General features: G+C 47.4%; 1 protein-coding gene across 6 annotated transcripts; it reads right to left on the bottom strand.

The window, feature by feature from the left end:
- Nucleotides 1–478: 478 nt before the first annotated feature.
- Nucleotides 479–26,657, bottom strand: LOC142465655 (transmembrane protein 272-like). 6 transcript variants are annotated; one of them, XM_075569809.1, is made up of 6 exons: nt 26,602–26,657; nt 25,780–25,816; nt 24,469–24,528; nt 20,408–20,584; nt 9,441–9,598; nt 479–834 (listed from the first exon to the last, which is right to left on the bottom strand). In XM_075569809.1, exons 2-6 carry the CDS (start codon nt 25,799–25,801, stop codon nt 808–810), a joined length of 444 nt encoding a protein of 147 aa, XP_075425924.1. In that variant the 5' UTR covers nt 25,802–25,816; nt 26,602–26,657; the 3' UTR covers nt 479–807. The 6 variants fall into 6 exon arrangements, with proteins under 6 accessions (XP_075425924.1, XP_075425927.1, XP_075425926.1 ...); XM_075569812.1 differs by having other exon boundaries at nt 26,522–26,616; XM_075569811.1 differs by lacking the exon at nt 26,602–26,657 and adding an exon at nt 26,399–26,589.

Genomic DNA, 26,657 nt, shown 5'->3' with positions numbered 1-26,657 from the left:
GGCGCGGGCGGTTGCAGAGGCCCCGCGCTCTTCCCCAAGGCATTTAAATGAAGTGCCGGGGGATCGCGAGGCCTTTTCAGTGTCTCCTACCTTGTCTTCGGCCATGCGTGGCAAATGACGCTGCGTGTCACGTGACCCTGCGCGTCAAATTACGCTGGATCTTAGGTAAGGGGGGGGGGGGCGCGAGCACAGGGGCTGCCAGGCATGGGGGGCGCAGCGCAGAAAGATTGCGCATCCCTGCCCTAAGGCGATCTCACCATGCAACGAGAAGAACAAAGATGCACACAGCGCACCGGGGGTTAATAAAGAATTACGCGATGCCGTGCGTGTTCACAAGTATTGTGTACACATATGCAAGAGTACAGCCAAAAGACGGTTAATAATATCACCAATGGTGTAAAAGAGACTCAGGAGACAACAGAGGTAGAGTCCAGGCAGGAAAATCCGGTGCCCCGCCCGGAAAAAACAACGCGGGACGTGGTGACCAAGTACGGCATTTATTGGTTAAAAAAACATCGAAGTAGAGTCCTGACAGATCCGCTAACGCGTTTCGCACGCAGGGCGCGTTGACAAATATGTATATAAAAAATATATATATCTTTAGAGAGTCGCTCTATCTCAAGGTCATATATTTTATTACTTATAAATCATCACGGCGTCTTTAACATAGCCAAGGACAGGACAACATTAACAGTGACGGCTTCATTAGGCCGGACATGTCAGGACGCAGATATAACGGTCCTAGAGGTGTAGGATAGGGCAGGTTTCCCGCTGGAGACGCTCTTGATTGTAGTTGTGAGATTGGGCTCAGAAGAGGGAGGCTTTAGTGAGGCCCTGGGAATCAATACATACAGAGTAGTATATATATATATTACACACGATTATGTTACTGTTCATATTATTTTGTATGTGTATATAGGTACAGGTAAATATACAGTATATATATATATATATCCAATAAGCCCAATAAGCCCAATATAAGTTTTATATATAAAATGGAAATAGCCGTGTTAGTCCAGTTGTGATAGTGCAGAATAAATGAGTTCTTCAGTATTAGGTGATACCTTTTTATTTGGACCAACAATTTATGTCATAGGACAAGCTTTCGAGAGTTTTCCTCTCTTCCTCAGGTCGGCAATACTGATATACAAAGGTTTCTGTGACTTAGACAGGGATTGGGAAAGAAAAAAAAAGGGAGAATGTAGACCAGAGAGATGTATATGAGGTGGAGGTGGGGAAGGCACTGGGAGGGGGTTAAAACAGAGATAAGGAAGGTGAGAATTAGGGATGGAGGGGGGGGCTGTACATCCACAGCAGCACAGAGGGGGAAGAGGATGCTGGGGGGGGGGGGGGTATAGGATGGCACAATGGCAAGGAGGACCATATATACATACTTTTATGGTTGTCAGTGTTATGGCGCCGACAGGGTGCGAGAGCTGGAAAAACTGCCCCGAGCCCGGCAGACGCTGGAAGTTGGGCGCGGGCAGAGGTATTCTGTGTGTGTGTGTGTGTGTGTAGGGAGGGTTTGTGGTGTTATTGTGTGTATGGAGGGTTTGTGGTAGTATTGTGTGTGTGTAGGGGGATTTTATGGAGATATTTTGTGTGTGTAGTTTTTTCTGTGAAGGTATTGTGTGTGTGTGTGTGTGTGTGTGTGTGTGTGTGTTTGTAGGGGGTTTGTGAGGGTATTGTTTGTGTGTGTAGGGAGGATTTAGGGGGTATGGTGTGTGTAGGAGGGGGGGTTGTGAGGGTATTGTGTGCAGGGCCACCGACAGGGGGACCTGGCCAGGCAAGTGCCTCTTTATGTGAAGGAAAGCCGGACCCTCCCCTTTCCTGGGGCTGCCCTCATTTGTCCCTTCCCTCCCTCCTCGGCGGCAGGACTGGAGGGCTCTCCCCCTCCCCAGGCACCCCCCACCTGTCCCTCCCTTAGGCTGCGGACAGGGTGATGCTGAGCGGGCGCGCAAGCTCGAAATCAAACACATTGCTACAATTTGCTGTGTTTGTCCAGTATGAGCGCGCGCCACACACACTTTTATGTGAATGTGTTTTTTATATGTATTGGTTTTATTTTTATATGCATTGGGGCCTTTGTTTTAAATGCATTAGTCTTTTTTTTATATGCATTGGGGTCTTTTTATATATATATATATATATATATATATATATATATATATATATATATATATATGCAAATATAGCTGTATGCTCATCTGCATGTCTTAGGCAGGTCTGCAACCCCGCCTTTCCCCAGGTTGCAGACCTGCCTAAGACATGCAGATGAGCATACAGCTATATTTGCTTTCCTGTGGAGGGTTTTTGTCACTTTTTTTACTCACCATAATTTAACTCAGTATATATATATATATATATATATATATATATATATATATATATTCTGTATATATGTATGGGCGGGTTTATATATATTGTTTTTTTATATGTATTGTTTTTTTATATATGCATTGGGGAGGTGTTTTTTTTTTGTATATATATGGGGGGGTGGGGAGGTTGTATATATTGGGGGGGGATGTTTTTTGTATGTATTTGGGGGTGGGAAGTTTTTTGGTATGTATTTTGTGGGGGGAATTGTGTTCTGTTTTTTTCCCCGGGTGAGAAATTTACAATTACCCAGAATGGGTAAGTATTTAGATACGGAGTAGGATACATTTTTTCCGTGCTAGTCTCCAGGGGAATCTGGGAATAATAGATTTGCTTTGATTTCCCGGGGAATCTTATTCCATTCCACATGTAGCAGTTCTCCCAGTGAGAGCTGATTGGAAAATTCTTTTTAATTTCCAGGGATGAGTAATAGTTCTCATCTAGGATCCAGTCACCCACATGCCTCAATAAACAGGCCGGATTGTAATCTCTAACATTACAGGTATGTTGGTTCCTCCCATTTCCTTACTCATAATGAAGCTTTTTCACAGCAATTCTGCTTCTTTTCCCGTTCCACAGGAACTTTTGAAAAACCTTCGTATAGTTCATTTATGTCTGTATGCTTGGTCATTAAAGGACGAGTTTGTAATGGATAAAGCCGTCTAGCAAACGAGATCATTTTGAGAACGCAACCTCTGCCAAAAAAGGATAGTGGAAATGACATCCAGGATCTTAACTCCTCTAAAAAAAAAAATGGATTATTGGTTTGATATTGTTGTCCTATAATCTAGATAGATTTGCCTCCAGGTTTATTCCCAAATATCTGATCGGGGACCTTGTTATTTTAAGTGGGATTTTATGATCAGCTGCACTACTCAACTCCGTTTATGCTATATTAATCTTGAAACCTACAAATGCTTCAAACTATGTTATATGATTTAAGATTTTTTCTATTGACTTGTCTGGATTGGAGACAAACATTAATATATTATCTGCAAACATTGCCATTTTCAGGTCTATTGTCACCACTTGTATTCCCTCGAATTCCTCCATATCTCTTAGAGTTTGTGCTAGTGGTTCAATTGCCAAATTAAACAATAGGGGGGAGAGTGGGCAACCCTGCCTGGTTCCCCTGTGTAGTGGAAATGACTTTGAGAAGCACCTTGCTGCTATCGTTTTTGCCAGTGGAGTGATATATATATATATATATATATATATATATAGTTTTCAGCATATTATTAAAGTTCCCATACAATCCGAATTGATCTAATGTGTAGAAAACATGTTCCCAATATATATTATTGAAAGCCTTTTATGCATCTCTGACTATCAAAGCTGTATTCCTTACTTTATTTATATAGACCCATTGTATAGCCTACCCTGGAACCAGGGTCACGAATGATGTATGAATAATTCCAGTTAGCTTAACTCATGCCTTCCCTCTTCCAAAGCACAACAAGTCCTTTTGTCTTTCTTAATTTTATTGAGGGAAAATCACAGGAAGAAAGGTACTTGCAGATGTAGTGTGGGTAGAGAGTGCTTCTCTCTGTGAAGTGCAGTGTATCAAGATAAGGCAATGTAAAACAGAAAGGCCTTGCTGGGGCAAATAGCAGGCAGGTACTCACTCAGAGTCCAGGGTGAAAGGGAAGTGGGGAGCAAGGGTCACACTAGAAGGGAAGTGAGACTATACTAACTGTCAGCAAGGACAGGGGGGTGGGAATAGCCCACTCTCAGCTAGGAGAATAGGAGTTGCAGGCAACCAACACAGGCTGGGTAAACAGCATGTAACAATAATGTTGCCTTTTCACATGCAGCTAGCTGCTGGGACAGGGAAAATAGCAGGCTGGTAAGTTAGGGAGACACGAATCCCATGAGCTGCAAAGGGAGGCAGAGAAATGTAAAATCCTGTTCCACGATATAGCCGATAGGACTTTCCTGATGTTTGTTTATACCGCAGACCTACCCTTTATAAAACCCGATTGGTCTGGGTGCATAATGTTAGGTAGTACCTTGGCTAATCTATCCGCTAGTATTTCAGTGAAGAGTTTGGTGTCCTGGTTTATGAGGGATATTGGTCGGTATGACCCCGGTAAGAGGGGGTCCTTTCCGGGTTTGTGTATAAATGTAATGTGGGCTGGGTCACTGGATGGGAGTACTGTATTCAATTTCCCTCTAGAATGTTTTGAAAGGTTTTTTTGTAACAGGAGAGTAACTTCATGAATAAGTCATTTATAGTATTCTCCCGAAAACTCACCCGGGCCTGGTGCCTTAGGGGGTTTCACATTTTGTATTGTGCTTGTAATTTCTTCTAACGTTATTGGGGCGTTCATGGTGGCCATTCGTTCCTTTGTTATTTTTGGGAATTTTCGCTTTTTGAAGAAGGGGTCCCTCTTTTCCTCATGAATCTCTCCTTTCTTATAGGGTTCCTCAGAATAGTCTCTGAATACATTACAGATAGTATCCGGATCAGTCGTAATGGAGTCTCCTAGGCCCTTTATTTTAGTGATAGGTTTTAAATTATTGAAGCCTCTCATTAGATTACCTAAAAGGCGAAGATGGGATTTTAAACACATTTTAAGATCCAGCTTTATAGTAATCTTAGTGTTTCAGATTATATTATAAACAGAAATGACAGAGGTGCCCAATGCTATATCCAATTGACAAAACATATAAAGTAATAAGTATAAAGTTTAAATAATAATATTTACTTGTGGTGGGTGTGGTAGTTTGAGCTAGCTGGGAATGTGTGTGTAGATTATAAACAGTTAAATACATTTACGCGCTATGAAAGAAAATCTCCTATTTCCCGTTTAATGAACACGTACCTCCCGCAGCGTATCTGGGACCTGTTCACATAACACAGTGACATCAATTTAGTCAACATCTGTTGTTTGTCTACATTGTGCTTCTTATATAGTGCTCATTTACACAGCAGACAATTGTGCAACGTTTCATGGAGATTGGGCGGACAATATATAAGATATGATGAAAAAATGAAAGGGGTCCCTTTTTTCGTGAACACGGTGTATATACTGTTTAAATGTGTGTGTATTTATTATCTTACACATTTTACATCTCCCTCTCGTTATAAATATGTCTGTATATAGGTATGTGTGTTTGTATATATGTCTGTATATAGGCCTGTCTGTGTGTGTGCATATATATAGGTGTTTGTAGAAATGTGTGTATATATTATGTCTGTATATAGGTTTGTGTGTGGGTGTATATGTCTCCCGTATATAGGTGTGTGTATACTGTGTGTGTAGATATATATTCAAAAATTAATAGATAATACCGCTCTGTAGCTAACGAAATGCTTTTATTTGTGCGAGCTTTCGAGATACACTGATCTCCTCTTCCGGCGATGTTACATTGACTAAAGCAAGCAAGGTTTAACTTAAAAACAGTGCATCCTGGAATGTTATCTGTGACTGAAACCTATCCCTCCCCCTGTGTAGTATGCGATATATGACTTGAGGTGTTAAATAGTCTCTGAATGTTAGTGAGGTAAGAGTGTGTGTGTGTATGTAAATAAAAATGTATAAAGAGCCCACAGTGTCTACAGTGCTTTACAAAAGGTGTGTGTGGAGTGGGAGTGTATATAAATGGTGTGGGTAGGTGTGGAAATGTAAGAGGCTGTAGCATTACTAAAAGTGTGTGTAGATACTATGTGGTCCTTATTGGTATGTAGGGATGGAATTACATAGAGACAGCTGTGTGTGCATGCATATAGCGCAGTATGGATAGACATGGCCTTAAGCACTCATGGGAAGAGAGTTCTCTCTTGTCAGTAGTGACTCATGAGACTGTGGTCTCGATTTAGGCCACAGCTAAGTGTCCCGAACAGTTGCATAAACTTGTATTCATGCAACTGTCTCTTTCGGTGTTCTAAGATTACTTTGAGTATGGCCACCTTCAGATCGTTCATCTTATGGCCAGAGTCAGAGAAATGTTCATCAACAGGACTGTCTCTTGATCCGCGTGTGATGCTGTGGCAATATAGATTAATTCTCTTGTTTAGCCCCTGTCCATTTCATGCACATGATGAGGTACACCAGCGCTGCGCAAACTTTTTCAGCTGCGGTCCCCTTCCTGGGAGCGGCAGCGTTCGCGCCCCGCCTCACCTTGAAGGCACGGCTTCAAATGACGTTACGGCTCACGTAACGTGACCCCACCGCATCATTAAACGCGCGTTGCCATGGCGATGCGTGACGTCACATGACCCCGCGGCGCCATTTTACTCCATGTTACCATGGCAACGCGTCGCCGAAGACCCGGCTGCCAGTAGATAAGTGAGGTTACAGAGGCCTCACGCCACCCCCGGCATTAAATTAAATGCCTGGGGGGGGCCTCTGTAACAGCCTGCGCCCCCCCCTGCAAATTCACCCGCCCCCCCTTGGGCGGTGCCCCCCCCAGTTTGCGCACCGCTGAGGTACACGACATTGCTGGAGGATTAGGTGAACCTTCCTCTGATTATGTACTCCAGGTTCCTGTGTGGTATTTGTACCGCAGTTTACTGAGTCACTACTGACACAAGAGAACTCTCTTCCCATGAGTGCTAAAGGTCATGTCTATACATACTGCACTATATGAATGCACACACAGCTGTCTCTTACACATACAAATACTCTATGTAATTCCATCCCTATATACTGTACCAATAGGGACCACATAGTATCTACAAACACTTTTAGTAATGCTACAGCCTCTTACATTTCCACACCTACCCACACCATTTATATACACTCCCACTCCACACACACCGTTTGTAAAGCGCTGTAGACACTGTGGGCTCTTTATAAATTTTTATTTAAACACACACACACACTCTTACATCGCTAACATTCAGGGACTATTTAACACCTTGAGTCATAAATCGCATACTACACAGGGGGAGGATTAGGTTTCAGTCACAGATAACATTCCAGGATGCACTGTTTTTAAGTTAAACCTTGCTTGCTTTATACATTGTAACATCGCCGGAAGAAGAGATCAGTGTATCTCGAAAGCTCGCACAAATAAAAGCATTTCGTTAGCCACAGAACGGTATCGTCTATTGATTTTTGATGTTTAAAGCTCGGCTAACACTGTGCAGATACACACACACACACACACACACACGCGCGCGCGTGTGTGTGTGTGTGTGTATGGAAGTGTGTGTGTGTGTATATATTTATATATATATATATAGAATAAATTAGTTCTTTAGTATTAGGTGATACCTTTTTTATTGGACTAACAATTTATGTCATAGGACAAGCTTTCGAGAGTTCTCCTCTATCACAACTGGACTAACATGGCTATATATATATATATATATATATATATATATATATATATACTGTATATATGGAAGTGTGTGTGTATATATTTATATATATCTATATATATATTTTTGAAAACGTTGTATGTTGGCTGTGCTCATGGGCAATCTGATTGGTCCGTCGGTCTGTCACTCAGCCTCTGGCCAATCAGATTGCTCCGTCAGCCCATTCGCCACCCCGCGGCTTTCATTGGCCGCTCTGCTCTAACAGTCTGACCCACTCTTACACACACACACACCACCCTCACACAGCGTGCTCCTCTCCAAGACTGCCTACCACACGATGTGCACCAGCCGCCGGCTCCCGCCCAGGTAAGTCAGTAAAAAACGCTGCCTCACACCCCTGCGCCTCCGGCCTCAAAGCTCACACCCCTCCCGCAGGACCGCCGCCTCACACCCCTGCGCCCAAACACCCCTGCGCCTCCCGCCTCACACCCCTGCCGCCTCACAACCCTGCCGCCTCCCACCTCACACCCCTGCACCTCACACCACTGGCGCCGGCCCGCCGCCACACACCCCTGCGCCGTCGCGTCCTGCCTCAACCGCCCGGGAGCAAGCGGGGGAGCGGACGGCCAGGGAACGGCCATTAATCAATAAATTATGTCCCCCCTACCTCACCAATTTCAGCCCCGCAGCCTCCTGCCTCAGGCCAGGACCACACATGGCGCTTCCTGCCGCCGCGTGCACGCGCCTCCGTCGGCCTGCGGAGCCATAGGGGAACCGGGCGGGAGGTGGGAAAGCCCCGAGCCATCGGGGGACCAACCTTGGGGGGAGAGGCCCGACCCATTGGGGGACCAAGCGGGTGGGGGGCGCCCGGCCGCAGAGCCACCGGGGGAACGGACGCCCGGACGGGAGAGCAAGCGGCCGTACGGGCGGCGGATACATAATTGATGACAATACATATGCCCCCCCTCACACCACCCCCCACTCCCCCTCAAACCACCCCCCCACTCCCCCTCAAACCTCCCCCCCTTCCCCCACTTCCCGCCTTTGCCTTCCTGCCTTCCCACCCGCCTCTGCCTTTCGCCCACCCGCCTCTGCCTTTCGCCCGCCCACCCGCCTCTGCCTTTCGCCCGCCCGCACTCCCGCCGCCTCTGCTTTTCACCCACCGCCTCACAGCCGCCGCACGCACTCAACAGACACCCGCCACACTCGACACACATCTGCTGCCTCCCGCCCCTACTCACCGACATCACTCACCAGCTGCCGGCCGCACTCACCACACACCGGCCGCACTCACACACCGACATCACTGACCAGCCGCCGCCCACACTCACCACACACCCGCCGCCTCACCCCCTAGCAGGACCCCCACTCACAGCCAGCACTTACAACCCACGCGCCACCCGTACTCAACACCCACCCGCCGCCTCACACCCTAGCGGGACACACGCCTCACATTTTTACATCACTTATGTCACCAAAATATACATTGTACTGTGGTGTGTTTACAATAGACCATTTTTAAACAACATCGTATTACATTTTCTTCCATCTTTCTTTTCAACATTATTATCCAACCTTTACAACAAATAGTCACCTATTGTTCCACGATTTATAAATAATACTACCTATTACGCATTTACATCCCGGGCAACGCCGGCTATATCAGCGTGTGTGTGTGTGTGTGTGTGTGTGTGTGTGTGTGTGTGTGTGTGTGTGTGTGTGTGTGTGTGTGTGTGTGTGTGTGTGTGTGTGTGTGTGTGTGTGTGTGTGTGTGCGCGTGTGTGTGTGGACTCACCTTGACCCCAGAGATACAGATGAGCACCACCACACCAATAGAGAATATAGCCAGGTAAATGTAGTGAAAGACCAGGATACTCAAGGCGAAGTTATACAGGGAGCGGTCACACAGGATGGGGAACGTGATGGAGTACACTGGAAATACCCACACACTGCCTGCAGGATACAGAGAGAGAGAAAGGAGTGATGAGCTGCAGGGATAGCTTGGGTGATGGTCTTCAGGGATAGCTGGAGTGATGAGCTGCAGGGAAAGAGGAGTGATGGTCTGCAGGGAGAGAGGGAGTGATGGTCTGCAGGGAGAGGGGAGTGATGGTCTGCAGGGAGAGGGGAGTGATGGTCTGCAGGGAAAGGAGTGATGGTCTGCAGGGGAGGAGTGATGATCTGCAGGGAGAGAGAAGCAATGGTCTGCAGGGAGAGAGGCGTTATGGTCTGCAGGGGGAGGAGTGATGGTCTGCAGGGAGAGAGAAGCAATGGTCTGCAGAGAGAGAGGAGTGAAGGTCTGCAGGGAGAGAGGGAGTGATGGTCTGCAGGGAGAGAGAAGCAATGGTCTTCAGGTAGAGAAGCGATGGTCTGCAGGGAGAGAGGAGTTATGGTCTGCAGGGGGAGGAGTGATGGTCTGCAGAGAGAGAAGCAATTTTCTGCAGAGAAAGAGGGTGTGATGAGCTGCAGGGATAGAGGAGTGATGGTCTGCAGGGAGAGGGGGTGATGGTCTGCAGGTAGAGAGGATGTGAGAAGCTGCAGGGAGAGAGGGAGTGATGAGCTCAGGGAAAGAGGGAGTAATGATCAGCGGGAGACAGGAAGTGAGGATCTGCAGGTAGTTAAATAGTAATGCTTTGCAGAGATATTAAATATAATAATTCTCTGCATGTTAAAGCTTCTAGTTCCCCTGCCCCTCACCGTGCTGTTCCATGCACCATCTAGTGGCCAAAGTGATACATTACGAGCAGCAAAATCAGTTTATACCCGAGTAAATGAGTACTTCAGTTTCTACCAACACATTCAAATAAATATATCCGTGCGTGCGTGCGTGACTTCTGCTGCTCTTCAGTCTGTGCTGGCTTATAACAGGTAAGTACCACACGAGCACAACAAGGTGTGTGTGTGTGTGTGTGTGTGTGTGTGTGTGTGTGTGTGTGTGTGTGTGTGTGTGTGTGTGTGTGTGTGTGTGTGTGTGTGTGTGTGTGTGTGTGTGTGTGTGTGTGTGTGTGTGTGAAGAGGAGTGGTGTATAGAAGAGGAGTGGTGTATAGAAGAGGAGTGGTGTATAGAACTGCAATTGGCATTAGATAGTGAGGCATTTAAAGTGAGGTTTTTAAGTGATAAATACAGTTAGACTACAGTTTGACTAGAGGTGACTGGGGACTGCTTCTTTCTGCAAACTCTTTAACTCAAGACAACAAACGGTAAGCTATTCAGATCACACTATGATCCCAAGCTTGCTTACCTGCCTATTTCAACCCCCCACCCCTTTACAACTTATTTACTGCAGTCTCTCCCAACACTGACTGCACAATACACTGAAACCCTGAACTGACTCTAGCATTGCAATACAGCTAAACATTTGACAAGGAACAGGCACACACCTGCTGTTTAGTCTGCTCACACTCACTCTGCTCACAACAGCTCCTTGCAGCACTGCCTACCTCTGGCATCATGAACCTGCTATGTATTTTAACTTTTTTTCTTTCTCCTGGCCTCATGGAGATGTTACTCCCTCTATCCACTACAAACTCCTCCATCCTGGCCCACACCCAACATCACCATACACCCTGGACTACTCAAAAGCCTTGCACTATCTACTGAATGTTGGTGGAGAACTCTAAAAACCAGCACACCAACCACTGCTCACTCTAATGGCAAACACCACAAATCTACAACTTGCAAACAACTAACCAAATTTCTACTCATACTACTACTCTCTTTAGCAGGTGATATTGAAACTAACCCAGGTCCTCCCATTTCAGCTCTGTCCCATGCCCCTGAGAATTCCACCTTTAAATTCCAAAAAGGGCTATCTGTCGCCCATATAAACATCCGGAGCCTGCTGCCCAAACTGGATGAACTAAGGGCATGGTGCCTTATGCATAAACCCAAAGCCATCGTTCTTACAGAAACATGGCTATCCCCTAAAACCCCTGATGCAAATATCGCCATTCAGGGATACTCCATTTTTAGGAGAGATAGGTCAAAGAGAGGTGTTATTTTATATTGCAGACACCTTACAATTTACACTGTTAAATTGCCCACCAAGTCCACCCTCTTTTGAAACTCTAGTTGGCAAAATCTGCCTCCCCTTTTCTAAGCCCATCTTGCTTGCTGGCATCTACCGCCCCCCTAAAGCCCCTCTACAATCCTTGACTGATATCACCCAATTTTTTGCCTCCATTTCCTCTCTGAATGAGAAGAGTGAGCTGCTAGTTCTAGGGGATTTCAACTTCAATTGGCTTGACCCTAAAAACCACAAAATCCAGATACAACTCAAGTCACTTAACCTATCGCAACTCATTTCCCAATCCACACGGATAAACCTGAAATCGCATAACCATTCCTTGCTAGACTGGATTCTCTCCTCAAACCCCAGCAGAATCCAATCCTCTGGCATCCTTCCTGACATTTTCAGTGACCATGCAATATTGAAACCTTACCAACTGCCCATGGCACAGATTCGATTTAATTCCCGACCCCGATTCTGCGCTCGACTATTTCCAATCCGAGTTCTTAAAACTCTGCGATACCCATGCTCCACTATGCAAAATAAGGGTACGGGGGGGCCCACCTTCCATGGGTTACACCTGACCTTATAGCACTCTACCAGTTCAGGGATGCCTTGTGGAAAAGCTACAAAGTAACTGGCACTACCAAGGATCTCAATCACTACAGATGCCTGCGGAACATGTGCACAAGGCAAACAAGGCATGCAAAAGCACAATATTACTCTTACAATCTCCACCAAAATACATCAAACCCAGCTAACTTCTGGAAGGTTATCAACAATATATTCCAGCCTCCTAACCATCAACAACCAAGTAATATCACTAAGGGGGATATTACTCTGACAAACCCCACTGACATTGCAAATGCATTCAATGATTACTTTGTGGGGTGTGCCACTAACTTATTAGCGAAACGCAGCACAAACCCCAAACATGAATCTCATCCTGGGAGTATCCCTATAGCCCCACCCTCTCCCAACACTGCCCACAATTTTCAATTTAGCCCAGTATCTGAAGAGGAGATTACACAAGCGCTCCTCAAACTAAAACTAAGCAGCCAATGTGGACCCGACTTACTACAATCTAGGTTCCTACGACTTGGTGCCCCAGCCATTGCCAAACCAATTGCGTCCATAGTCAACTCTATCCTGTCTGCAGGCCATATCCCTAAGACCTGGAAAACTGCCAGAGTTGTCCCAATCTTCAAAAGTGGGGACAAAAACACTGTCTCAAACTACAGACCAATCTCACTTCTCCCAATTCTATCCAAAGTTATGGAAAAATGTGTCCATTCCCAATTAAGCGATTTCTACACCAAGACAAATTTCCCTAGCCAATTCCAGTCTGGGTTTCGTCCCAAACACTCCACCGTAACTACCCTGCTAAAAGTTTGCAATGAAATCCAGTGTGGAATGGAACGGGGACAACTCACTGGTGCAGTATTCCTAGATTTTGCAAAGGCTTTTGACATAGTTGATCATGTTATCCTGCTTAACAAACTCCAGAGCTCTGGAGTAGGGAAACATACTTTAAACTGGTTTCAGTCCTACCTATAAGGAAGATCCCAACATGTGTCCATCTCAGGCTCTAACTCCAACCCCCTGGATATCACCTGTGGTGTCCCGCAAGGCTCTGTTCTGGGGCCCCTACTCTTCTCAGTGTTCATTAATGATCTTCCCACAGCTTGTAAGGAAGCCTCAATACACATGTATGCAGATGACACAATCCTATATGCACACAGCCATAGCCTCCCTGACCTTCAACACATACTTCAGTCTGAATTTTGGAGACTCGAAAACTGGATTTCCCAAAACAAACTGTTTTTAAACACTGACAAGACTGTAACAATGGTATTTGGGACCAAGACTAAATTTGTAAAGCTTCCAGTGACTGAGCTCCTGATTAGAACCAACGCTAACACCACCCTAACACCTGTCACTAGTTTTAAATACCTAGGCTTATGGTTTGACTCCCACTTAAAATTTGCGATGCATATTGATACCCTGACAACCAAGACCTATGCCAAACTAGGGGTACTTTACAGGAACAAATCCTCCCTAAGTCTCCTGGTCAGAAAGCGTATTGCACAGCAGATGCTAATGCCAATTATTGACTATGGAGACATAGTATATGGCTCGACTCCTCAAACCCACCTTAGCAAACTTGACACCCTCTACAATTCAATTTGTCGTTTTGTTCTCCAATGCAACTACAACACACATCACTGCGAAATGCTCAAAGAACTAGATTGGTCATCACTAGAGTCTAGACGCAAAGTTCACCTTTCCTGTCTCACCCTCAAATACTTTCTAGGCAAGCTACCCAGCTACCTGAACAAGCTCCTCACCCCTACCACATGCAGCACCTATCACCTGAGATCAGACTCCAAAAGACTATTCATGGTCCCAAGGCTCAACAAAGTATCCGGACGTTCCTCCTTCTCCTACCGTGCACCCCAAAACTGGAACAACTTACCAGAGACTCTCATATCCACCACCAGCTTAAGTTCTTTCAAATCTAAGGCTGTCTCACACTTTAATCTGGTCTGTAACTGTTTCATACGCTCATAATTTATATTTTCTTTAACTGTGCACGCAATGTCTTGTATATAATGTATACCCTGTTCATTTATGTAACTGTACTTGTAACCATGTATTATTTGTTTTACTCTGTGCCCAGGACATACTTGAAAACGAGAGGTAACTCTCAATGTATTACTTCCTGGTAAAATATTTTATAAATAAATAAATAAATAGAAGAGGACTGGTGTATAGAGGAGGACTGGTGTATAGAGGAGGACTGGTGTATAGAGGAGGACTGGTGTATAGAAGAGGACTGGTGTATAGAAGAGGAGTGGTGTATAGAAGAGGAGTGGTGTATAGAAGAGGAGTGGTGTATAGAAGAGGAGTGGTGTATAGAAGAGGAGTGGTGTATAGAAGAGGAGTGGTGTATAGAAGAGGAGTGGTGTATAGAAGAGGAGTGGTGTATAGAAGAGGAGTGGTGTATAGAAGAGGAGTGGTGTATAGAAGAGGAGTGGTGTATAGAAGAGGAGTGGTGTATAGAAGAGGAGTGGTGTATAGAAGAGGAGTGGTGTATAGAAGAGGAGTGGTGTATAGAAGAGGAGTGGTGTATAGAAGAGGAGTGGTGTATAGAAGAGGAGTGGTGTATAGAAGAGGAGTGGTGTATAGAAGAGGAGTGGTGTATAGAAGAGGAGTGGTGTATAGAAGAGGAGTGGTGTATAGAAGAGGAGTGGTGTATAGAAGAGGAGTGGTGTATAGAAGAGGAGGGGTGTATAGAAGAGGAGTGGTGTATAGAAGAGGAGGGGTGTATAGAAGAGGAGGGGTGTATAGAAGAGGAGGGGTGTATAGAAGAGGAGGGGTACATAGAAGAGGAGGGGTACATAGAAGAGGAGGGGTACATAGAAGAGGAGGGGTACATAGAAGAGGAGGGGTACATAGAAGAGGAGGGGTACATAGAAGAGGAGGGGTACATAGAAGAGGAGGGGTACATAGAAGAGGAGGGGTACATAGAAGAGGAGGGGTACATAGAAGAGGAGGGGTACATAGAAGAGGAGGGGTACATAGAAGAGGAGGGGTACATAGAGCATAGAAGAGGAGTGGTGCATAGAAGAGGAGTGGTGCATAGAAGAGGAGTGGTGCATAGAAGAGGAGTGGTGCATAGAAGAGGAGTGGTGCATAGAAGAGGAGTGGTGCATAGAAGAGGAGTGGTGCATAGAAGAGGAGTGGTGCATAGAAGAGGAGTGGTGCATAGAAGAGGAGTGGTGCATAGAAGAGGAGTGGTGCATAGAAGAGGAGTGGTGCATAGAAGAGGAGTGGTGCATAGAAGAGGAGTGGTGCATAGAAGAGGAGTGGTGCATAGAAGAGGAGTGGTGCATAGAAGAGGAGTGGTGCATAGAAGAGGAGTGGTGCATAGAAGAGGAGTGGTGCATAGAAGAGGAGTGGTGCATAGAAGAGGAGTGGTGCATAGAAGAGGAGTGGTGCATAGAAGAGGAGTGGTGCATAGAAGAGGAGTGGTGCATAGAAGAGGAGTGGTGCATAGAAGAGGAGTGGTGCATAGAAGAGGAGTGGTGCATAGAAGAGGAGTGGTGCATAGAAGAGGAGTGGTGCATAGAAGAGGAGTGGTGCATAGAAGAGGAGTGGTGCATAGAAGAGGAGTGGTGCATAGAAGAGGAGTGGTGCATAGAAGAGGAGTGGTGCATAGAAGAGGAGTGGTGCATAGAAGAGGAGTGGTGCATAGAAGAGGAGTGGTGCATAGAAGAGGAGTGGTGCATAGAAGAGGAGTGGTGCATAGAAGAGGAGTGGTGCATAGAAGAGGAGTGGTGCATAGAAGAGGAGTGGTGCATAGAAGAGGAGTGGTGCATAGAAGAGGAGTGGTGCATAGAAGAGGAGTGGTGCATAGAAGAGGAGTGGTGCATAGAAGAGGAGTGGTGCATAGAAGAGGAGTGGTGCATAGAAGAGGAGTGGTGCATAGAAGAGGAGTGGTGCATAGAAGAGGAGTGGTGCATAGAAGAGGAGTGGTGCATAGAAGAGGAGTGGTGCATAGAAGAGGAGTGGTGTATAGAAGAGGAGTGGTGTATAGAAGAGGAGTGGTGTATAGAAGAGGAGTGGTGTATAGAAGAGGAGTGGTGTATAGAAGAGGAGTGGTGTATAGAAGAGGAGTGGTGTATAGAAGAGGAGTGGTGTATAGAAGAGGAGTGGTGTATAGAAGAGGAGTGGTGTATAGAAGAGGAGTGGTGTATAGAAGAGGAGTGGTGTATAGAAGAGGAGTGGTGTATAGAAGAGGAGTGGTGTATAGAAGAGGAGTGGTGTATAGAAGAGGAGTGGTGTATAGAAGAGGAGTGGTGTATAGAAGAGGAGGGGTACATAGAAGAGGAGGGGTACATAGAAGAGGAGGGGTACATAGAAGAGGAGGGGTACATAGAAGAGGAGGGGTACATAGAAGAGGAGGGGTACATAGAAGAGGAGGGGTACATAGAAGAGGAGGGGTACATAGAAGAGGAGGGGTACATAGAAGAGGAGGGGTACATAGAAGAGGAGGGGTACATAGAAGAGGAGGGGTACATAGAAGAGGAGGGGTACATAGAAGAGGAGGGGTACATAGAAGAGGAGGGGTACATAGAAGAGGAGGGGTACATAGAAGAGGAGGGGTACATAGAAGAGGAGGGGTACATAGAAGAGGAGGGGTACATAGAAGAGGAGGGGTACATAGAAGAGGAGGGGTACATAGAAGAGGAGGGGTACATAGAAGAGGAGGGGTACATAGAAGAGGAGGGGTACATAGAAGAGGAGGGGTACATAGAAGAGGAGGGGTACATAGAAGAGGAGGGGTACATAGAAGAGGAGGGGTACATAGAAGAGGAGTGGTACATAGAAGAGGAGTGGTACATAGAAGAGGAGTGGTACATAGAAGAGGAGTGGTACATAGAAGAGGAGTGGTACATAGAAGAGGAGTGGTACATAGAAGAGGAGTGGTACATAGAAGAGGAGTGGTACATAGAAGAGGAGTGGTACATAGAAGAGGAGTGGTACATAGAAGAGGAGTGGTACATAGAAGAGGAGTGGTACATAGAAGAGGAGTGGTACATAGAAGAGGAGTGGTACATAGAAGAGGAGTGGTACATAGAAGAGGAGTGGTACATAGAAGAGGAGTGGTACATAGAAGAGGAGTGTATATAGAAGAGGAGTGGTGCATAGAAGAGGAGTGGTGCATAGAAGAGGAGTGGTGCATAGAAGAGGAGTGGTGCATAGAAGAGGAGTGGTGCATAGAAGAGGAGTGGTGCATAGAAGAGGAGTGGTGCATAGAAGAGGAGTGGTGCATAGAAGAGGAGTGGTGCATAGAAGAGGAGTGGTGCATAGAAGAGGAGTGGTGCATAGAAGAGGAGTGGTGCATAGAAGAGGAGTGGTGCATAGAAGAGGAGTGGTGCATAGAAGAGGAGTGGTGCATAGAAGAGGAGTGGTGCATAGAAGAGGAGTGGTGCATAGAAGAGGAGTGGTGCATAGAAGAGGAGTGGTGCATAGAAGAGGAGTGGTGTATAGAAGAGGAGTGGTGTATAGAAGAGGAGTGGTACATAGAAGAGGAGGGGTACATAGAAGAGGAGTGGTATATAGAAGAGGAGTGGTATCCTCGTCTGTGGGGCTGCACCTATCATCAACCGGTTATGAGAAAATGTCACACTTAAAAGGACTTTATTTAACATCAAAATACTTGTCAAAGGACTCTGGGTGGAAATATACCAACTTACACTCAAGGAACTGACAAGGAGCGTTTGTGTGCGCACGCTATCCGCCTGCGTCTCGAAGGGACGGTGCTATTAGTGGCTACATGTTCATAGCATCTGATTCATTGAATATCCCAACATTAATAATGCATTCAGAATGGTTTTGTTTTATTGTATGGTATTGGCAGGTCACACCTGATTCTTTGTTTACACACCTTCAGATATACTGTACATGCATTCTGTTAGTACTATTGTAGAATAGTTCATATTATAGATAAGGGAGTGTCACGGACCAAAGAGACAAAGGTATCCCCACTAGCGAGAGCGCTCAATTCACAGTTTAACTCAAGGGCCGGACTGGAGGGCAGAAGAAGTCCCCCCACATAGGGGCAGTAACGCCCCCTAGCAGGGTACATGGTTGTATTATGAATGTATCACAATCAATTAACTTTAATAGGAGCTATGCTCAATATATAAGATAAATGGTGAAAACACAACGAAAAGTGAGAGTGTCGGGGTAATTGCCCTATGATCACTCAAAAGTAACCTTCTCTAACAAGCGAAATATTACAAATCTGCAGATCCAATTGTGTCCTTGCACGCACGCACGCACGCACACAAGCACGCACGCACACACACACACACACACACACACACACACACACACACACACACACACACACACACACACACACACACAGTATCTGGCTGGCTCAGGAAGTCAGTCTGCGCTAGACAATAAAACGGAAACCTTAAGTTAATGTACCCCGAGATAATTAGGTGCAGTACTTCTATGCCTTAGCACAGGGGTGCGCAAACTAGGGCGCGCAGGATTTTTTTGGGGGGGCACGGCGGTTACAGAGGCCCCGCGCGCTTCCCCCCGGCGTTCAAATGAAATGCTGGGGGGACCACGCGAGGCCTCTGCAACTCACGTACCGTGATTCAGCCGGCTTCGGGCGCCGTGTCGCCATGGCAACGCAACGTCACGATGCCGTAGGGTTATGTGACGCCGTCACAAAGGTAAGGGGGGCGCGAGCATTGGGGGAGAGCAGGCAGGTGGGCGCAGCACCAAAAGTGTGCACCCCTGATTTAGCATAAGGTTGTAGGCCTATAACTTATTGTTTTAACTACTTAAAACATATCCATACAAACCCCTCCTACCCCTCCTATCCCTCCTATCCCCTCCTACCCCTTCCTACCCTTCCTACCCCTCCTATCCCCCCTATCCCTTCCTACCCCTCCACCCCTCCTATCCCTCCTACCCTTCCTACCCTTCCTACCCCTCCTATCCCCCCTATCCCTTCCTACCCCTCCACCCCTCCTATCCCTCCTACCCTTCCTACCCCTCCTATCCCTCCTACCCTTCCTACCCCTCCTATCCCTCCTATCCCCTCCTACCCCTCCTATCCCTCCTACCCTTCCTACCCTTCCTACCCCTCCTATCCCCCCTATCCCTTCCTACCCCTCCACCCCTCCTATCCCTCCTACCCTTCCTACCCCTCCTATCCCTCCTACCCTTCCTACCCCTCCTATCCCTCCTACCCTTCCTACCCCTCCTACCCTTCCTACCCCTCCTACCCAGCAACAGGTGCACCTGGGGTAATAGTGACTGAGCGTGCTTAGTATTGTAATTGTTTATTATCTTTGCCTCTTTAATCAGCCTCTTGCTGTAATTACATTGTGCATAGTCTACGGAGCACGCGCCTTATCACTCGCCTTTGTATTATCTGTATTATCTCTCTACATGTGCTATGATTACGTATTTACTAATGATCGCATGGTTTGTTTTAGTATGTACTAGCATCCATCTGCATGTTTTTAGTGCTATGTACTAAATGTGTGTGCACATATTTGCAAATATTATATTTCATCTATTCACCTTTGCACAAGTGTTTATTATATTACTACAGTAGTATTGTTTATTATTGAGTGCTACTTATATGCGCTGATTATCTTGTATATGTATACTGTATCTATATATACACACACACACACACACACACGCACACACACACACAATATATATACAGGCATACCCCGGTTTAAGGACACTCACTTTAAGTACACTCGCGAGTAAGTACATCTCGCTCAATAGGCAAACGGCAGCTCACGCATGCGCCTGTCAGCACTTCCTGAACAGCAATACCGGCTCCCTACCTGTAGCGAAGCTGTGCGCAAGCGGGGAGACTATAGAGCCTATTACACATGTGTTATTTACATCAGTTATGCACGTATATGACGATTGCCGTACTGTACATGCATCGATAAGTGGGAAAAAGGTAGTGCTTCACTTTAAGTACATTTTCGCTTTACATACATGCTCCGGTCCCATTGCGTACGTTAATGCGGGGTATGCCTGTATATACACACACACACACATATATATGCATACATACTCACACACATCACACACACAAATATATATATATATATATATATATATACACACACACACACACACACACACACACACACACACACACACACACACCTTGTTGTGCTCGTGTGGTACTTACCTGTTATAAGCCAGCACAGACTGAAGAGCAGCAGAAGTCCCTCTAAGACGCCGGCTAGTTGGTGTGACAGAAGCTTTATTGGCAGGACAGCGATGGCGACGATATGAGCCGACCCCCCCACTGTTAGGTAGGTGGGTATAAGAGGCTGGATCAGACAGTCACCGTGATGTGAGACCCCTGCAAGGACAGACATCAGCAACATTACCAACCGCGCTACAGTTACACGCGTGTGTCTCGTCGCTACAGTTACACGCGTGTGTCTCGTCGCTAGTTACACGCGTGTGTGTCTCGTCACTACAGTTGCACGCGTGTGTCCCATCACTACAGTTACACACGTGTGCGTCTCGTCGCTACAGTTACACGCGTTTGTCTCATCAATACATTTACACGCGTGTGTGTGTGTGTCCGTGGTACAATTGCACGCGTGTGTTTCTCGTCACTCCAGTTTCATGCGTTTGTCTCATCAATACAGTTACACACGTGTGTGTGTTGGTGCTACAGTTACACCCATGTGCGTCTCATTGCTAGTTACATGCGTGTGCGTCTCTGCACTACAGTTACATCTCGTTGCTAGAACAAAAACACTTCAATTTATTTTTCATAAAAATAGGAAACTTCTTTGGGGAAAGAAATGTATTAAAAACACAGCGGGGAATTTGATTGTGGGAAAATATTCTAACTTTCCCCCAAAAAACACAATTAATTTATATCACGGATTAAACCCCTCTCGCCCTCTGTTTCTCTATATACTGTGTGTGTGTATGTGTGTGTATGTGTGTGTATGTGTCTATATATATATATATATATATATATATACAGTGGTCGACAAATCACCAAAAAATCTATTCGCCACCTAGTACCAAACGTGTGCTACTTGGGCCTATAGGAGCTCGCCACGATGTTAAATCCACTCGCCCGGGGCGAGCAAATGTATAGGTTTGTCGAACACTGTATATATATATATATATATATATATATATATATAAGTGACCTATAAGCAAGCCGTCATGGGTCAGTATATCAAGAGAGTGTTGTAAAGCAGCGGTGTGCAAACTGGGGGGCGGAAGACTTTTTGGGGTTGGGTTGCGGGCGGTTGCAGAGGCCCCGCGCTCTTCCCCGAGGCATTTAAAGTAAATGCCGGGGGACCGCGTGAGGCCCCTGCAACCTCAACTTACCAGGATTCAGAAGGCTGCTGACGCGTCGCCATGGCAACGCTCTGTCAAATGATGCCGCGATGCCATGTGACGTCACGTCACGTCACATGACCGTCAACATAGTGTCAAATGACGCCGCGGGGTCACTTGACGTCGGCACAAGAGGTGAGGGGGGCGCGAACACGGGGGGCGGGGGGGCGCTACTCTAATAGTTTGTGCCCCCCCTGTTATAGAGAACTTCTTATCAAGGTAATAAACTCACATTTTCCACTTGTGTATATATCCCACTAAAGGGCTACTAGCAGTGTTAGTGAAGATAGGACGGTTTCAAGCCTGAATAATAAAGATGCTATATTGTCTATATACAGTATATATATATTCAGCATGTAACTCGTTTAAATAAGGAATATTAAATTAAGCTAGAAATTATATTCAAAAACAATTAGCCGCCTCTACACAGATAAGAAGATAAATCAGTGTGGACAGGCAGGCGAAGAAAGGTTTCACGTGGTTTCAGCATCCATCTTGTTTTATTCATCTCCATTGTGTACGAAAGTTAGTACAAGTATGTTTCATGTCCGCTGAGTTGAATAGTGGGGGGGGGGGGGGGTCACGAGGGTGGGAATGTAACCTTAGTTAAATAGTTAGTAAGACATTACAAAAGAGATCGGGTTTAAAAGATTAGGAGCCCAGTTATTGCTTTTGTTACTTAGTGACAGAACAAAGACGGGTGTGTAAATCAAAGTCAATATTGCTAAATGAAGAAGCAGTGTTCTGATGATAGCCTCAGAATATCGGGCGGACAGTGAGAGAATCGGGTGGTTGCGATGCTCAGACTTGTTAAGGAAAATGTGTAGAGAGGGTATTTGGATTGATAGAATTCAGAATCATTTAACACCAAGCTAAGGATTCCCCGCTCTCTAACTAAACTCTATCTGCCTGAAACCCGATGTAACGGGGAGAAATGAGGCTGTGACCGACGTGTCCTGCGTGTCTCTAAATACACTGAGAACAGGACTGGCCCGTGGACTATTTGATATATATTGAAAGGTGGGACATTCATTTGCACCCATCTAATGAAGCAAATCTTCATTAAGCACGTGCACTTATAGAAGAGCAGTATTCACGTATGTCTGACGAGCGGCGTCGGTGTTTGGGGGCACGGATAAAGGACGCTTGTGCTGTAAAAGTTCCTGGCGCCCATTATTATATAACACTGCTACCTCATGTCCCAGCCGCCGGAATTCCAGCCCCTGAGTCAGGGTAACGCAGGCGGAGCCATATACACACCCCACCGATGTAATCTCCCTCAGGAGCATATATATATATATATCTTATTATATATTTGTGAAAGCACTGTATGCCTGTCTGCATCTTCCTGTGTCCCTTGGGGAAATCTCATTGGTCCCTTGGGCCGCCCGCCCCCACACCTCTCATTGGCCTGAGGCGGAGTGACCACACACACACACACACACACACACACACACACATCTCCCCCGTCAGTTGGACCGCAGCTCACCTTCCACACCCCCCCCCCCTCCTCTCAAGGTGCCCCTCCTCTCCCGGTGCCCCTCACTCTCTCCCCCCTCCCCAACTCACCCAAATCCACACGCTCCGCAACATCCCCAGCCACACCATCACCCTCACCGTGCGCCGCTCCCGGAGAGGGGAAGCGCGGCCCTCCTGCTCAGCAGCAAACTCCAGGCTCCTCCCCCCTCGCTCACAACGAGGAACGGAGGGGAAGCGGGGCGCGGCCCGGGCCTCCTGCACTCCCCCTCACGTGCGCCGGCTCTCGGACAGATGGGAAGCGCGGGCCTCCTCAAGTGCACCAGCTCCCAGACGGAGGGTAAGCGCGGCGCGGGCCTCCTGCCACTCTTGCCCCCCCCCCCAGCTTCCCGAACTCACCTCCTGCCCCAGCCAGATGCTACGGGGTCAAGGTAAGTCACCCACCATCTCCCACCCACGCACTGTCACCCAGTCACCCACACACCCACCCAGTCACCCACACACCCACCCAGTCACCCAGTCACTTTCACCCAGTCACCCACTTTCACCCACCCACTCAGTTACCCACCCACTCAGTCAACTCAGTCACCCACCCACCCACCCACTCAGTCACCCACCCACCCACTCAGTCACCCACCCAGTCACCCACTCACTCAGTCACTCACCCACTCACTCAGTCACCCACCCACTCACTCACTTAGTCACCCACCCACTTATTCACCCACCCACTCAGTCACCCACCCACTCAGTCACCCACCCACTCAGTCACCCACCCACTCAGTCACCCACCCACTCAGTCACCCACCCACTCAGTCACCCACCCACTCAGTCACCCACCCACTCAGTCACCCACCCACTCAGTCACCCACTCAGTCACCCACCCAGTCACCCACCCATTCAGTCAGTCACCCACCCACTCACTCAGTCACCAGTCCACTCACTTAGTCACCCACCAACTCACTCACTCAGTCACCCACCCCCTCACTCAGTCACCCACACACCCACCCACCCAGTCACCCACCCATTCAGTCAGTCACCCAGTCACCCATGCATTCAGTCAGTCACCCAGTCACCCACCCATTCAGTCACCCACCCATTCAGTCAGTCACCCAGTCAGTCACCCATTCAGTCAGTCACCCAGTCACCCGGGGGAAGCCCAACCCTGTCGTCCGTCCCCCCCAAAATTACATCCCGAGCAACGCCGGGTCTCTCAGCTAGTATATATATATATATATATAGAAACAGGACACACAAAACAAAAAATTAAGATAAAGGAAGGGTGCATACTGTCCAAAAAGATACAGAAAAAGGAAAACAGGACAGGCACTCCCATATGTAAAAAGGTGTCGAGTCAATAAATGTCACCTTTTTGCGCGTGCGTGTGCGTGCGCTGATACATACCCATAATAATCATTGCAATGCTTATTCCCGTCCAGAGCAGTAAACTAAATATCTGAACTCCTGAAATACAAAAGTGTAGATATATATATATATATATACACATAATTATCTTATCTTTATATGTGATAAATATCTATATGAAATATATATATATATATATTATAAATGGGATTTATTACCGACCAGAAAGGGTGACACAGACAGAAGGGAGCTATGAGTCTGTCCCTCCCCCCGCAGGGTGACACAGTGACACAGACAGAAGGGAGCTATGAGTCTGTCCCTCCCCCCACAGGGTGACAGTGACACAGACAGAAGGGAGCTATGAGTCTGTCCCTCCCCCGCAGGGTGACACAGTGACACAGACAGAAGGGAGCAATGAGTCTGTCCCTCCCCCCGCAGGGTGACACAGTGACACAGACAGAAGGGAGCTATGAGCCTGTCCCTCCCCCCGCAGGGTGACAGTGACACAGACAGAAGGTAGCTATGAGTCTGTCCCTCCCCCCACAGGGTGACACAGTGAAACAGACAGAAGGGAGCTATGAGTCTGTCCCCCCCCCCCCCCCCAGGGTGACACAGTGAAACAGACAGAAGGGAGCTATGAGTCTGTCCCTCCCCCCACAGGGTGACACAGTGACACAGACAGAAGGGAGCTATGAGTCTGTCCCCCCCCCCCCCCCCAGGGTGACACAGTGAAACAGACAGAAGGGAGCTATGAGTCTGTCCCTCCCCCCACAGGGTGACACAGTGACACAGACAGAAGGGAGCTATGAGTCTGTCCCTCCCCCCACAGGGTGACACAATGACACAGACAGAAGGGAGCTATGAGTCTGTCCCTCCCCCCACAGGGTGACACAGTGAAACAGACAGAAGCGAGCAATGAGTCTGTCCCCCCTCCCCCCCCCCCAGGGTGACACAGTGAAACAGACAGAAGGGAGCTATGAGTCTGTCCCTCCCCCCACAGGGTGACACAGTGACACAGACAGAAGGGAGCTATGAGTCTGTCCCTCCCCCCACAGGGTGACACAATGACACAGACAGAAGGGAGCTATGAGTCTGTCCCTCCCCCCCCAGGGTGACACAGTGAAACAGACAGAAGGGAGCTATGAGTCTGTCCCTCCCCCCGCAGGGTGACAAGGTGACACAGACAGAAGGGAGCTATGTGTCTGTCCCTCCCCCCGCAGGGTGACACAGTGACACAGAAGGCAGCTATGAGTCTGTCCCTCCCCCTGCAGGGTGACACAGTGACACAGAAGGGAGCTGTGAGCCTGTCCCTCCCCCCGCAGGGTGACAGTGACATGGTGACATTCTCACCTCCGCTAAGCGCTAACCCCATTGCCTGGAAGATCTCCTGAAAATAAAAATAACTCAATATACATTCATGTCAGTGATAAAGCCCAGCAGAAGATCGCTCCCTTAACCCTGTACCTGCCAGACATCAGAAGAGCATTGCTCCATTAAACCCACCCCTGCCAGAGACCTGCAGAGCATCGTTCTATTAATACCTCCCCTCATAGAGATCTGCAGAGCGTTGCTCCAAAACTTCCCACCCCCTCCAAACATCTGCAGAGCATCGCTCCATTACCCCCTCCCCTGCCAGAGACCTGCAGAGCGTCACTCCATTAACCCCTCCCCTGCCAGAGACCTGCAGAGCATCGCTCAATTACCCCCTCCCCTGCCAGAGACCTGCAGAGCGTCGCTCCATTAACACTTCCCCTGCCAGAGACCTGCAGAGCATCGTTCTATTAATACCTCCCCTCATAGAGATCTGCAGAGCGTTGCTCCAAAACTTCCCACCCCCTCCAAACATCTGCAGAGCGACGCTCCATTAACCACTCCCCTGCCAGAGACCTGCAGAACGTCACTCCATTAACCCCTCCCCTGCCAGAGACCTGCAGAGCATCGCTTCATTAACACCTCCCCTGCCAGAGACCTGCAGAGCATCGCTTCATTAACACCTCCCCTGCCAGAGACCTGCAGAGCGTCGCTCCATTAACACCTCCCCTGCCAGAGACCTGCAGAGCATCGCTTCATTAACACCTCCCCTGCAAGAGACCTGCAGAGCGTCGCTCCATTAACACCTCCCCTGCCAGAGACCTGCAGAGCGTCGCTCCATTAACACCCCCCTGCTCCCACCTGCCAGAGGTGTATGATATAGTGTGTGATGGGTTCCTCCGCAGACTGCAGATTTC

The sequence above is a fragment of the Ascaphus truei genome, chromosome 14, assembly GCF_040206685.1.
Source record: "Ascaphus truei isolate aAscTru1 chromosome 14, aAscTru1.hap1, whole genome shotgun sequence".
NCBI classification, from domain to species: domain Eukaryota; kingdom Metazoa; phylum Chordata; class Amphibia; order Anura; family Ascaphidae; genus Ascaphus; species Ascaphus truei.
The sequence above is the reverse complement of the archived record's forward strand: the minus strand, read 5'-3'. Positions and strand labels throughout refer to the sequence as shown.